Below are 14,864 nucleotides of genomic sequence, written 5' to 3' on the forward strand. Positions count from 1 at the left end.
CAAGGTCTATATGAGAAAAAAATGGCTGATAGAAATGATTAAAGCACTCAGTGCTAAGAATGAATGCCCTCAAGCTAGCTTAAATAGGGACGAGAGGGGCACTTATCTTAAGGGAATAGAGATTTCTCATGGAATCCAAGGGCAGACGTATCTAGGCCTCACGGGGAAGAGGAAACAGTAAAACTATCAGGAATCTTCTCTGTCTCTGTCTCTCCTTTAGCATAGCTTCCTCAGTTTCTCTTGCACATGGCTCAACAGGGCTGCCACCAGATGACACCTTCAGTCCCAAAGTCTACACAATTGCTTGTAGTCTTTTTCTTTGAAACAAACAATTATTTCCCAGGGAGATTAAGAGACAAATCAAAAACAAAACCAGAATCCTGGCTTTCTGGAAAGGTATTGCTTCTCCCTGTTTCAACCTCTTTTAACCAGAGAACAAAGAGAAAGGAGTGGGAAAAGCAATACAACCTCACCTCTGGGGGATGGCATGAGCTGCATTGATGAAGGACAGGCACCTTCCCAAGTTACAGGATAGATTCAAATGGCTTTCACTCTCTTACCCTGTGTAGACAATAATACGTGCTTGAAGGATTCTGGGACAGAGGCATTCCTTGTATGTGCTCTATTTTGGGTGGATTGTTTTACGGTTTTAGAAACTCACTTGAGTGATCCTACATTCCGAGTTTTATCCTTCCCATCTATATGGAATCTCCTCTCCACCCATCTTCTATATTCTGGGCTCCCTGCCTTGACAGATAGGCTTTATTTAGCTTTAAATAGCATTTTTTTTCTGGGTGCTAACTGTGAGATCAAGTTATATTCAGCTATTTTAGCTAATGTTCTTCTTGGACAGTTTACAGAAGTAAATTTAGAATTTTTTTTTTACTAATAGAAAAATTAACTAATAATTTTTTAAAGAAAATAAAAATCAAAAAAAAAAAGAAAAAAAAAGAAAAACCAGCATTTGATCCAAAACATCATTGAAAAGATCAAAACAAAGAGGAATAGATCTCCAAAAAGTTGAAACCTGTCCCCAAAACCTTTTGTTTCTAAAACTATCTAAATATAATGTGTGTCTCCATTTCCAAGTTACCAGAAAAGGCAATCTGATACTACTTGAGTCTCACTTCACCTCTTGACCAGGGTCATAGTAGCCCACTTGTGAGTTGGAGCATTTATCTCCAAAGGAGCACTGACCTATGTATATAAGACTAAAAGAATTAAAAGGCAATTAACTTTCTAATAATGGCAAACAGATAGTTAAGAGATTTCAGAAGAGCTCTGAAACCTCAAAGCAGAGATACCAAAATGTGCAAGACCAGGCACTTTGAGGCCTAAATTAAAGACTTGTTTGTTTTTATTATAAAATGGAAAGTCAAAGCTAGAATAAACAGTGATAGTTAAGTTCAGGTGATATTTAATGGGAAAAGGTACTTCCACTTCATATGGCTGTATTTGGTCATTGCTCTGTGTGTATTTCCAATTAAATTCTTGATGGAAATATTAACTAGTTGATTTGTTCCACTGTTTAAATAAAGTGCTATATATCCATAGAAAAAGCAAAATCTACTGCACCATGTATTGAACATCTTGAGGATCAGGTAACAAACCTGAGGAAAGCCTAGTGCAGTGCCTCCGGCTGCTCCTGTAGACGTGTGACCTCTCTTCCCATTTGGTGAATCCTCCATCCTGTGGGGCCTAGAGGAGGCAATGCTAGCTATTCTCGCCGTGATGATCTTCACAGCCATTCCAGAGTGACTTGAGAGCCACTGATGAAGGAACTAGACGGGAGAGACCGTCATTCTGAGGGTAGCAGAGGCTGCAGTTGCAATCCTGACTTGCTGGTATGGGAGTGGCAACAGTACAGATAGTGACACTAGTGCCCAGTAGCAGTGGCAGCCATTTCCTTACCCAAGAACTTTTCTAAAACTCAGTTTTATTGAGATATAATTCACAAACCATACAACTCATCTACTTGAAAGTGTACAATTAATTAGTATATTCACAGAGTTGAGCAACCATCACCATAGTCAATTTTAGAACATTCTCATCATCCCCAAAATGCACCCCACGCTCCTTAAGCATCATTCTCCAATTCTCTCTTCATCTACCTTGCAGTTCTAGGCAACCACTAACCAACTTTCCATCTCTCAAATTTGCCTCTTCTGGACATTTCAAAAATGTGGAAACATATAATATACAAAATGTCGATCTTCTTTCTCTAAGTATATTCTCTTCAGGGTTCATCCGTGATACAGCATGAATCATTACTTCACTTCTTTTTATGGCCAAATAATATCCCATGTATGAATATATCATATTTTCTTTATCCATTCATTAGTTGGTGGACATTTCAGTCATTTCCACTTTTTGGCTATAATGAATACGCTGCTATGAACACTTGTGAACAAACATTTATGTGGACAGATCTGTTCACTTCTCTTGGGTATATATACCTAGGAGTGGAACTGCTGGGTCATATGGTAACTCTATGTTTAGCTGCTATAGAAACTACCAGATTGTTTTCCAAAGCAGTTGTAACCGTTTTACATTCCCACCAGCGATGTATGAGGGTTCTGATTTTTCTCCATCTTCACCAAAACTTACTATTGTCTTTTTTGGTTAGAGTCACCTTAGTAGCTGTGAAATGGTAACTTGTGGGTTTGATTTGCATTTCCCCGGTGGCTAATGATATTGAACACTTTTTTCATGTGCTCATTGGACATTTGCCTCTTTGGCAAACTGTCTATTCAGATCCTTTGCTCTTTTTAATATTGGCTTGTCTTTTTATAATTGAGTTGTACAGTTCACTAGACCAGTTTTGAGGCAAGGTTTTAATGGTTGTTACTGGCTACCTAAACCCTCTTTACCACACTTCTCATGATTCTTGGAACTACCAATATCTTGGGAATAGTCATTTTGTGTGTAAATTGATCACAGTTAGCTGCTATTACAACTCAAAACCTGACGGATGCAGATTCTGGAACCCAAGGCAGCTCCCTTCACCCAGAAAAAAATCACTTACATAAGACTTCACTGGCAAATGGGAAGCTGTTCAGAGGCAGTGTTGTTACTAAAGCCTGGGTTTCTGAATTTGTGATTCTCGACTCTTAAGCTATGCAAACTCAGTTCAATGGAACTTGTGGGATTGATAGGTGGAAACTCTGGCAGTTGGAGCAGCAGGAAAGAACTGGAGCAGAGAGAAATGGAAAGAAAAACTCGAGAGATGGTTGCCATTTCTTGCCATTCTACTCTGTGATTAAGTAGGCCTTTGATTCTTGCAAGTTATTCAGATGCTAAGGCCCTGATTTTCTGCTGTTGGCCATCCTCTCTCTACCTTGGTCCTACAGCTACAGAGGCTGTGTGACCCTGCATCTCCTGTCAACCTGGGTTGGTATCCAGGGATTTTCCTGCAAAGGGTCGAGTACATAAATGGAGTAGGAGTCCTAATTCTACCCACTGATTTAACTACACATTTTGTTACCAGGCAATCTTAGTTCAAATGTCAACACTGCCAACTTTATATATGCTTTCTCCTCACCCTTCCTTTATATCCTGGATTTTCTGAGTAAATATCCCTCCCTCCCAGAGTTATGAGTGATGTGAGGCCGAGAGCTCAGAGAAAGCTGTTTTCTGCAGTGTTCAAGGTAATATCCTTTGCTCACTCCTCTGAGCAGAACAGAGGAGGAACAGCTGAGCTCCAGTGGGCTGTAGGTATCCTCTCACTCCTAAGCACCCACTGCCCCCTTTCTCCCAGGAGAGTATCTTAGGTCCTATGTTTGAAGGGATTTTGTTCAAAAGGGAATCCAATCTAAAACAGATGCTAAAAATAAAATAAAATAAAATAAAATAAAATAAAACAGATGCTGATAGGTTTCAATTTTTAACCCTCTCAAAGGTGTTAGCATTTCTGTCCTGAGGAGAGGATTTATTAAAGCTTTTCTTGTAGATCCAAAAACTCTAAGAGGAGACAAACACCACAATGGTCTCACTCTTCTCCTCATTCTTTCTTGAAAACAAACAAACACTAGATATGAAAATTCCAAAGTGTACCATGCTAAATCCAATACAAATTCTTTTAAACAAAGGATCTGAATTTTATAGATATTATAGTAAATACCTATTGAACATTTATCATATGATCCCACAGAGCACGCAGAGAAGTTGTTTTGGTGTTGCTGTGTTTGACCTTATGAAAACTCAATCACGCAAGATTGCCTAACATCTATTTTTAAATGTAAGATCTACTCTCCTTATTACACACAAGGAAACCCAATATGCTAAGGTGCTGGTCAGGATTAGCTACTACGTAGATTCTCTGGGTCTTTTCTGCTTTGCTTTTAAAATTAGAAGCAAAGTGAAATAATTATTTTTTAAAGTACTTTCACACTCAAGAAAGAAAAATTGGCTAATAAAGACCAAATGTGTGTATACTGTTGAGGTGAGCACTGAATTCATGAGAGTTCTAGCACTGGCTGTTATTAGACTAGGGTTAGAAGCCCAGCGCACTTTCCAGCTGTCTGACATTAGATAAATTACTCAGTATTGCTAAGCCTCTCTTTTCTCTTCCATAAAACAGAGATGAAAACAATGCCTATATCACAGAGTTATTGTGAAAAATAACTCAAAATAACAAGTGACAGTGCAAGGAATAGGCTCGCTATTCTTTGAGTAAATATTGGTTTCTCTTCCTTTCTCTGGATCTCTGTTCACTCATCAGAAACAGAAGCCAGGGGAATGATGCTAAGGCCCCTTCCAGGATAAGTGCCATCAGCAGCCAGGCTTTCCTGCCAGACTTGGACCGCAGGACAGCGAAATCTGTTTCTGCAGGCAGAGAAAGGCTAATCAGATGGACCCAGAAAATGAGACAAAACTCACAGGGAAATGAGCAAGGAAGCTTCAGGGACTGACACTTGATGGGCTGGGGTCCTACCAGACCCCCCACCTCAGTCCCCCAGGCCCAATTCATTTTACCAATGAATTCACTTCAACTAATTACAGGTGAGATTATTTGTTTACTTTCTGCCCTCCCCAGAAACTAAACTCTAAAGATTAGGAATTCTGTTTTGTTCACTCACTCTGTGTGGGTCCCCAATAAATATCTGTTGAATGAGTGAGCCTCTTTTGTTATAGTAGGTACATCTCTGAAGTTGAAGGTGTCATGAGCTTCTCCTAAGGCATTGCTGCCTCGTCATCCCTTTTGCTTGGCTAAGTGACCTGCGGGAGCCTTCCACTGACACCAGCCTCCCTCATGCTAGCACATGCCCTGGGTAACAGTCTCAAGAGTCACATGCCATTAGAAGTTCCTGACATAACTTCCCTAACTGACATAACTTCTTGTGGTCAATCATCTCCCCCACCCTCAATGCCTCTCCGTTGTGTCTTAGATAAGACCCCCATGGAGCTTACCAAAACTTCACTCACTCCACTCATTTTAGTTTGAACTGACTGATCTAGCCTTAGCCCAGGAACCCCCAGAGTCCTCCACTCATGGACCCTAATAAAGGCTTGTGTCCCAGGTCTTGATGTCCTCTCTGTTCGTACTCTGCCTTGACCTCCCGGTGTGGCCCCCAGTGGCATGTCCTGTACTTCCTCTAGGACTTGTGAGTAATAAAGTGCTCTATGGTGGTTTCTCTTGTGGTCTTTTGGCAAACTATGGATCACTATCTGGCACCCTATGCTCCACTTAGCAAATGTTAATTTAACAAAGTTATAGCAAAAGGAAATTAATTTTATTTTAAAAATCAACAATTTTAAGTGCCCTAGTGAAATCAGCCATTAAGAGGAAATTTGTGGTGAATGTAAATTTGTTTAACATGTGAATTTTTTTAAAAGGAAGCATAATCAAACTAAAAAAAAAACAACAACAACAACATATTAATGGTTCCAAAAGAAGGTTTTGAGCATTCGGTTTGGTAGATGACCGTAGCATCAATTAATCTTCCCACATATCTTGGACTTCATTAGATTAGGATGTGGAATTTTGGAACTGAATACACACTCCAGTTGCCTTAATAGAGGACTTTTCCCTGGACAAAAAGCAAAGCCTATTCTGATCCTCCCATCTATGATCTGGCTCAAGGGTCAGTCTAGAGGAGGCTTTCCAACAAGCCACAGAAGGTGGGAATGATGACCGCAGACATCCTAATTGAACAATCCTTCAGTACTTATCACTGTCCCCTCCGAACTACTGTGTTTCCAGAGTCACTGGACATTATCAATTCCTGGTAAATGAATAGCACCCCAAATCTCCCTAATCTAACAGGCTCAACATCCCAACTAAATTTGCTTCTCACAGGAGTCTGGATGATTTGACATTCACTTGCTTATTCATTTATTCAGTTATTCGTGCCATTCACTTATTCATTGGACAAATATTCTCAGTCCTGGCAATCTTGAGTGCTTCTAGAGGAGAAAAAGACAGCTTAGACAGACCGGCAATTAGCAGCACAAGAGCTGGAACAAGGAGCTAACTACATACTGTGCCTGAAATATCTTTCTGCCCAGCTGCTGTATTACCTCCATGAAACCTTTCTAGATCTAAGTTTAAGAAGAATTTATGTCTTGGGCACCTGGGTGGCTCAGTCAGCTAAGTGTGTGCTTTGGCTCAGGTCATGATTCTGGGGTCCTGGGACTGAGCACCACACCAGGCTCCCTGCTCAGCGGGGAGTCTGCTTCTCCCTCTGCCTCCCCACCACTCATGCTTGCTCTCTCTCAAATGAGTAAGTAAAATCTTTTTTAAAAAGAAGAATTTATATCTTTTCTCTACTCCTTTGTTAAAATCCTTAGTGTAGTGCTTATGACATTATGTTGAAGCTAACTGCTTCCCTGTGCCAGACTGAGCTCCTTGGGAGAAGCAACTGTGTCACCCAGTCACCTTTATGCTCCTGGAGCCTAGCACATGGCCAGGCATAAACAACTTCGGGAGCAGTTCTATGGATTCCAGTGAAGCTAATGGATGACTAGGTATTTTAAGGTTTGCATTGTCTAATAATACAGTATCCACTAGCCACATGTGGCTTTTGAGTATTTGAAATGTATCTGCAACGGAGGAATCGAGACACACTGAACAGTAAAATACACATCAAATTTCAAAGACTTAGCATAAAAACATTTTAAAAATCCCATTAATATTTTTATGTTGATTACATATTGAAATGATAATACTTTGGGTTAAAGAAAATAAAATATTAAAATTAATTTCACCTGTATCTTTTTACTTCTTTTAATGTGGCTATTAGGAAATTTTAAATTACATATGTGGCTCACATTATTACATTTCTATTGGATAATGCTGGACTAAGCCAAAAATTACTCTTTCAGGTACAAACCACATCCACTCTCTTATACCTGGTTCTCTAAGTTTTCTTGGTAGAAGAGGAGTTTGGTTATATTGTCTGAATTGAGTCTTCATTAAACCTAGGTTCAGAATATACAGGAAATACAAGACACATTTCTTTTTGCGAAATTCTGTAGTCAATATATCCCACACATTAATAGGTACGTTGTTTAAAAAAAAAAAAATCCAACTCTTGCTGTATTACCTATATGAGTCAAACTCTATCCAAGGGCATGTAATACCCATGCAGCCAACATTTAAATAGCTCTTCAGTTTCTGGCTCTCCCTCAGTCTCTGGCATCCTGAGCAGTCACCCCTCCCATCTCAGCTCTTTCCAGTGACCTCAAAAGAGGGTTGGCTCAAATAACACACTTGTCAAAACACCTGGGTAAGCACAGCAGTGAGAGACAGCATATAAATAGATATATGGAAACAGAGTGCTCTGTACAAATAACAAAAACCCCTTACCAACTCTCTTCACCTTCCAGAAGTTTTGTTTCTTACAATGATTAGTTAAATGCACATGTCGCTAACAATTTTAATCCTATCAGCTTGGACAGACCTACTTTATACAGGCACTGACGAACTGCAATTTAAGATGATTTTTAAGTCGTGGGTACTGCTGTGGCAAAAACCCTCTGTGCTTAAACAGAGAAATTAAAATTGAACAACAGAAAATGTTCCAAAGCAAAAATACTGAAAAATGTCCAAGTGATCTGTCAGAAAGACTTAAAAAAGTCAGGCTTCACTGGTCTCCAGTCAGAAAAATGCAAAAATAATGAGCGCCTATTTACATATCTCCCTCCGCATAGACCATACCTTTGGAACATTTAGCACCGTGTTTGGCACCAGTCTGTGTTCAATAAATATGATTAATGAATGTATAGGCCCTTACTATTTAGTGAAATACTGCAATCACCATGTTTTTCTTGTTTTAAACCTTGAGTGATATGTGGACCAAATACCACTTCCTGTTTTACTCAGAATAAAATGTGAAGTCTTTACAATGGCCTATAAAGCCCTACCCAATCTGCAACCCACCTACCTTCTAGATTCATCTCCCAACGCTCTCCCCCTTATCTACTCTGTACCAGCAAGCTGATCTTGTGTCCTCAAACAAGCCACACATATTCCTGCCTCCCTTCTCCTAGAACATTCACTCCTTCATTCTCTGCTCATACGTCACCTTATCAGAAAGGCCTTCTTCACCAACTTCTCCAAAACAGCATAACCCTGATCCTGCTGTATTTGTCCTCATATCGCTTATTGTCATCTGGCATAGTATATATTTGTTTGTTTGTTTGTCTCCCCAAACTGGGAAGTCACTCCCAGGAAGGTAGAAACTTTGTCCTTTTGTTCACTGCTATATCCTATGTGCCTAGAAAGTGTCTGGCACACAGTAGTCCAATACATATCTGTTGAATGAATAAACTAATGAACATTAGATTGGAGCTCAGGCACCTGGGTCTAGTCCCAATTCCACCACTAAAAATTTGTGTGACTTTGAACAAATGTCCCCTGACATTCAGTTTCTGAATCTGCAAGAAAACTAGCTGGGAAAAGAGGTTTCTAAAGTTTCCCCCAGCTCTGAAATCCTGTGGATTTTATAGAGCTGCTTTCTACATCTAACTTTTGTATGAAGTTTTAGCAACACAAAAATCCTTTTCTGATATCCACTAATTATTCGCTCTCTAGGCACTTCATTACAATTGAATACCCTGCTCCAGAGACTCCTGATGAAATCTTCCCTAGTCCTTCCAGGCAGGATGGATCCCAGGACTTTATTCCTACTTTGAGGTACTTCACACAGACCTTTTTTTCCTTTAATCTCTTATAACAGTTCATGACATAATCATATTTTTCTGTTTCTCCAATGAGAATGTGAACACCTTGGGACAGGAATCGATTCTTAGTAATTTTTGTATCCCTGGCACCTTGCATGGTCCATGGCAATTAGTAGGCATTCCATGAATATATAGGGAATGAATGAATATAGGAATGCGCAAGTGAAATAGGATCATTATTCATATTAAAAACTGAGACAATCATTCTTATCTCATTGATGAAGATAGGCAAAAGGTAAAGCTTGGCTGCCAATGATGGTTCATTCGAAGGGAGGTAAGAAACAAAAACCTATTGGGAATTTACTAAAGGGAAGTACTCTTACACATACTCACATAAGTTTATTTAATCCTGTGACACCTTATAAATTAGGAATTATTACTACCATCTAACAGATGGCAAAATTGAGGCTCAGAGGGGAATTTGACTATGATAGAATGGCTAATAGGATTCAAACTCAGGCTTCTACATGCCATGTATCATACTCGTATCATTAAATGATATTATTGGAAAGATAGTTCTCTGATTCAGTATAAGCACTGGCATGTGTAATGGAAAGCTTTTCTGTACTAAAAAAGCATTTTTATAATTAAAGGGAATTTTTTCCATGATTCAGAAAGGTGGCTATAGATAATTCCATATACCATCCCTGAAAGTGTAAAGAAAAGGTTTACAAGCAGATTACAGTTGTGTCTTTTGAATTTTTAAGTTTATTTTTCTTTTTTTATATAAAGATTTTATTTTATTCATGAAAGACACAGAGAGAGAGGCAGAGACATAGGGAGAGGGAGAAGCAGGCTCCATGCAGGGAGCCCAATGAGGAACTTGATCCCAGGACCCCGGGATCATGACCTGAGCCAAAGGCAGACATTCAACCACTGAGCCACTCATGTGCCCCAGTTTATTTTTTCTGACAATAAAATGCACTATCCATTATAGAAAAAACAAAAAATACATATAAATATTTTTAAAAATTTTAGTCAACCATTACCCCATCACTTAGAGACAACCACTATTAACCTTTTTTTAACTGTAAGGTTAATAAAGGTTACCATACCTTTATTATATTCTTTATTATGTTAACCTTTATTAACCTTTTATGAAACTTTATTAACCTTTTAAGCCTTTTTCCAATATATATTTTATTTTACAGTGAGATTATTCTAAAGTACACAATGAACATTTTTTCATATTAATATACATAATTCCCATATTGTTAGAAATCTTAATTAGCATTTTAATAATGGCTTAGTAATATCATGTAAAGGAGATGCAATAATCAATCATCCTGTTACTATTAGGCCATATCCACTTATTTACTATTATGGCCTCTTAGTTTAAAAAAAAAAAATCAGTTTTGGAATGCCTTGGTGGCTCAGCAGTTGAATATCTGCCTTCAGCTCAGGGTATGAACCCAGGTCTAGGGATCAAGTCCCACATCGGGCTCCCTGTGAGGAGCCTGCTTCTCCCTCTATGTCTCTGCCTCTCTCTGTGTATCTCTCATGAATTTTTTTTTTTTAAATTCTAAAAAAAAATTTTTTAATCTGTTTGTAATTTAACTTCTGAGAATGGTTCCAACCTCCAAGAAAATGCAAACAACTTTTCCATTAAAAATAGGGTAAAACTCCCACTATGATGCAAAGAGATGACGTTTAATAATTTTTTCAAGGTAGAAGCTACTTGGAAGTTGCACCGCTTTCACCTACAGTTAGGATATCTCCTGCAAAGTTAGGGAGGTGCTCAAAGTCCAGCAGTGGCTTGGAGGAAGCAGACCCAGGCTCACCTCCAGGTTCTTACAATGACTTGCCTTACTGAGGGTACTCAGTAAATTAAATAAAGCCTGTTTCCCCATCTATAACATAACCGTCATCACATAGTGTTCCTTGGAAGGTTTAAAATGAGAAACCATACATAAACACTCAGCACTAAGACTAGAAGAGAGTGGAATCCCTGGGTGGCACAGCGGTTGGCGCCTGCCTTTGGCCCAGGGCGCGATCCTGGAGACCCGGGATCGAATCCCATGTTGGGCTCCCGGTGCATGGAGCCTGCTTCTCCCTCTGCCTGTGTATCTGCCTCTCTCTCTCTCTCTCTCTCTCTCTCTGTGTGTGTGTGTGTGTGTGTGTGTGTGTGACTATCATAAATAAATTAAAATTAAAAAAAAAAAAAGACTAGCAGAGAGTGAGTGGGCTCTCTTACAATTGTAAAACTTTGGTGGAAGAGCCAAGAGGAAGGGGCAAAGAATGATGAGACAGCATTCTTACCTCCCATCTTTTAGAGAAGATTCCAAGTTCTCATCTCTAGCCTCAGAAGAAAAAAGGAACTTTAGGCCATATTTGTAAACTTACAACAAAATGGTTTGATCTCTGACAACACCTTGGGGTAGCAAAAAAGTGGAGGACTCCCAGTTCCCTTAGGATGTCCTGCCCACTGACATGGCTCTACTTCTAGCTATGGTTCCCACCTCCTTTCCCTGGCCCTCACCATGGTCCAATCCCTAGACATCTTTCTCTTTGCTACTGTCTCTCTGATCTGAGTCCTCCCAAAACCAACTTTCCAATCTGTTGTCAGTAATCCTTCCATAACTCCAGTCTGTTTTCCTAAATCTTTCTCACAAGCTTACTATTTATTACCCATATCATCAAATCCAAATTTAAAAAGTGTGATGGTCTGTCCTACCCCATTCTCTCGTTTCCCTCACTCTACTAATTCTGACTCTTGCCCTGATGTCTACTTACCATCTGTACTCAGGGCAGGCTGAAATTTACTGCAGACAAATCCTATCTTTACCTGAAGATCTTGACCTTGTCAAGAGGCAATGCAACCCTGATGTGGTGCTTTGAATCACTGTCAGCTGCTCACATTTTAGAGTAAATGAGTTTTCAAAATCTCTAGGTGGTAAATTTTGGTCGGGCAAAGATACAAGGATCCTAAACACCACGAAGGGGGAAAGGTTTTATAACCTTTATAGGCTGGGATTGGCAGATTCCGGTTCTCAGCATTGCCCAGGAATCACAGGTCACTACTCTCTGTTCCATTTCCCGGAGGTAGCTTCTCTCTCGCTTTTCCTTTCTGCATCTCCGGCCTGCTCCTTAAAGCTGAGGTCATGCCCACTTGTCAAGGCTGTCACAGATCTACGGTCTCCTCCAAGCTTCCAGGGAGGCCTGGCCTCCCTGCCCCTCTCATTTATTTAGCACACCGACTCATACTCCCCGAATTGCTCTCTGACTTCTTCCATAAAGTCCTTGAGGGCAGGTACTGTGCCTACTACTCCCCACTTGGCAGTTACTAGGTAAATATGTGAGCAACGTTCCAGACTTCTAAACTGAGCGACCGCTCACCTTCATCAGTGCCACCCTAGGGGCTACTTCACCTTCAGCCCCGCTGGCTTTGGCTGGAGGCAGCTGTAGCTTCGAGCAGGGGGGGTGGGGTGGGGGGGGGCACTCTGAAATAGTGCACGGCCGCCGCCCACAAGGCCCGTCTGCTGGTATTAATAGGTTTAGGAAAGGACATCACTGACAAAACAAAACAAAAAACCACCCCATATGCAAGGAGAATGTGTGAGAGTGGAAGCCGACCCAGGGAGGAGGGGACTCCTACTCGCTGTAGGGCCTGCAGGCGGGCAGGCAGGGACATGGAAGGGGGAGAGCCCTGTTTTTATACAGTATTACCTGATGTAATCACATTCCTTGAAGTGCTGGCATCTGGGGCCATTGGGGGGGAAAGGGAGGGTCTCTAAGGACAGGGGTTATGGAAACTGCTGCTCTTCCCCAGTCAGTGGAGCTGCAGCCGCGAACCGCAGCCCTCCTACAGCTACCGGCCCCGGGGCCGAGCGAGGTCCGCCGTCGGGGGCCCCGAGTGGGCCCCGAGTTGCCCCGGCCGCTGCGCGGAGGGGGGGCCGCGGGGCGCGCGGGGCGGGGGGCGGGCGGGGGGCGGGCGGGGGGCGCGCGGGGCTCCCCAGGCCCAGGGGCTGGGGCCGGGTCTGGGGCCGGGGCCCCGGCGAGGCGCGCGCACCTGGCGTCCGGCTCCTCCTCCTCCTCCGACTCCTCCTCCGACTCGTCGCCCTCCGACCCCTCGAGGCTCGCGGGCCCGCGGGGGGCCTCCTCGTCGCGGTCCGCGCCGTCCGCGCCGTCCGCGCCGCCGCCGCTCGCCATCGTGCTCCGCCGGGCCGGGGCCGGGGCCGGGGCCGCGGCCGCCCGCGCCTGCTGTTGCCCTCCGCCTGCGTCTGGGCCGCCGGGCGCGCGGGCAGCTCGGGTTCCCGCCGGGGGCGGGCGCGCCCGGGCCTTAAATGGACGGCGTCCAGGGGCGGCCGCCCGGCTCCCCTCGCCCGGCCTGCCCGGGGCCGAACGCGGCCGGCAGCCCTCAGCCCTCCCCCCTCCCCCCTCCCGCAGGGCCCCGGCGGACCCCCGCCCCGCCGCGGTGCACGCGCTCCGCCAGCGCTGCTGCTTTCCTCACCCTCCCAGCCCTGCGGGGCCCGCCGAAGCGCGAGGCCGACCTTCTAGATCGGAAACGGGCCGGCAAAGCCTGCGACGCTGGCTGGCTCAAGGTCCCTGCTTAGCATAGCGACCCAACGGGACCCAAAACGAGATCTGCCATTTTCAAGGGCCCAGTTTTCAACCATTGCTCGTTCCCTACTGGCTTTTATGTTTGCAAATCAATTAACAGTGTATTCTCTTAATCAGTGGCCTGCTGACTGTTCAGCCAGGACATTTTTATCTCCCCTAAAAACCTTCAAAAGAAAGAATTTCCCTCACGTTGGCCAAAGTCTAAGTTCTGTCTGAAATTCAGACCTTTGGTTGGATCATAGTATTGCCCCTGCTTAAAAACCCCTCAATGGCTTCTCTACGCTCAAGGATGAACACTGGAGAACAGCCTACATTTGTCTGGTTTCTTCTCTCGAAGTCAGAATTCCCAACATTCATCAAGTTACACCACTGTGCCTTAATTTACACAGTTCCTTCTGCCTGAAAGGTTTTTCCGACGTTTATCGACCTGATAACTCTCCATTCAAGATCACCACCTTTCTCTGAAATGCCTAGGTTAAGTTAATTACCCCTCTTTCAAGTTCCATTATCCTATATTCAAATTATGTTTCTGTCTTTTTCCCTCAGTACACTTTGTAAATTTGTTACTCATCTTTTTCCCCACCATCCCCATCTCTTACAAGCCCAGAAGCAAGCAAAGTACTTAGCGCATTAAGTATAGTCTTTTCATGAGGATGATTTTTTGGCTAGAATAGCCAACATTTATTTTTAATTACAGCAAATTCTATTCATGGAGTTGTTAAATATGATGAACATAGGTAGTATTCACCAGTTACAGTAGCTTGGATGTGTTGAGTCTGTAAGCAAAGAACTGCAGATAGTTCAGATATAGTACAGAAGTAATCAGCTGGTGTGTATGAGAAGGAGAGAGAGGCCCAGTTTTCCACATTAAACCAGGTTCACCAAGTTATTATCTTAACATGAGCTAGGCTTATCCAACTAGTAATCCCAAATGACTGCTCACCTAGGACAAAAATTCAATCACAGTTTTGGGAATCTGTTAAACACTAATCAAAACTACAGGCAGCCACTGTATATTCCTTCCATTTAACTCAACATTTCTTGGGAACACTAATTTAAAGTCAACAAGATTTATTTGCAAAGATCCTAGTTCAGACAAATCCAAAATTTAGAACTGCAGT

The 14,864-nt window shown here is 42.4% G+C and overlaps 1 protein-coding gene across 5 annotated transcripts in view; it reads right to left on the reverse strand.

Moving 5' to 3' along the window:
* The window catches only part of CMYA5 (cardiomyopathy associated 5), an 89,529-nt gene extending 76,097 nt beyond the window's left edge, over nt 1-13,432 (reverse strand). For 4 of the 5 annotated variants that reach the window (XR_012015452.1, XR_012015453.1, XR_012015451.1 and 1 more), the window contains exon 1: nt 13,193-13,432. Coding sequence is in view for 1 of the 5 variants with exons in the window: in XM_072793747.1 (XP_072649848.1) it covers nt 13,193-13,332 (140 nt within the window). In the remaining 4 variants the exon portion in view is untranslated. Of the gene's footprint in view, nt 1-11,442; nt 11,627-13,192 lie in introns of those variants that run through there. The other variant, XM_072793750.1, reaches the window with a different exon arrangement.
* Between the last annotated feature and the right edge of the window lie 1,432 nt (nt 13,433-14,864).

Source organism: Canis lupus, chromosome 2, assembly GCF_048164855.1.
Source record: "Canis lupus baileyi chromosome 2, mCanLup2.hap1, whole genome shotgun sequence".
NCBI classification, from domain to species: Eukaryota; Metazoa; Chordata; class Mammalia; order Carnivora; family Canidae; genus Canis; species Canis lupus.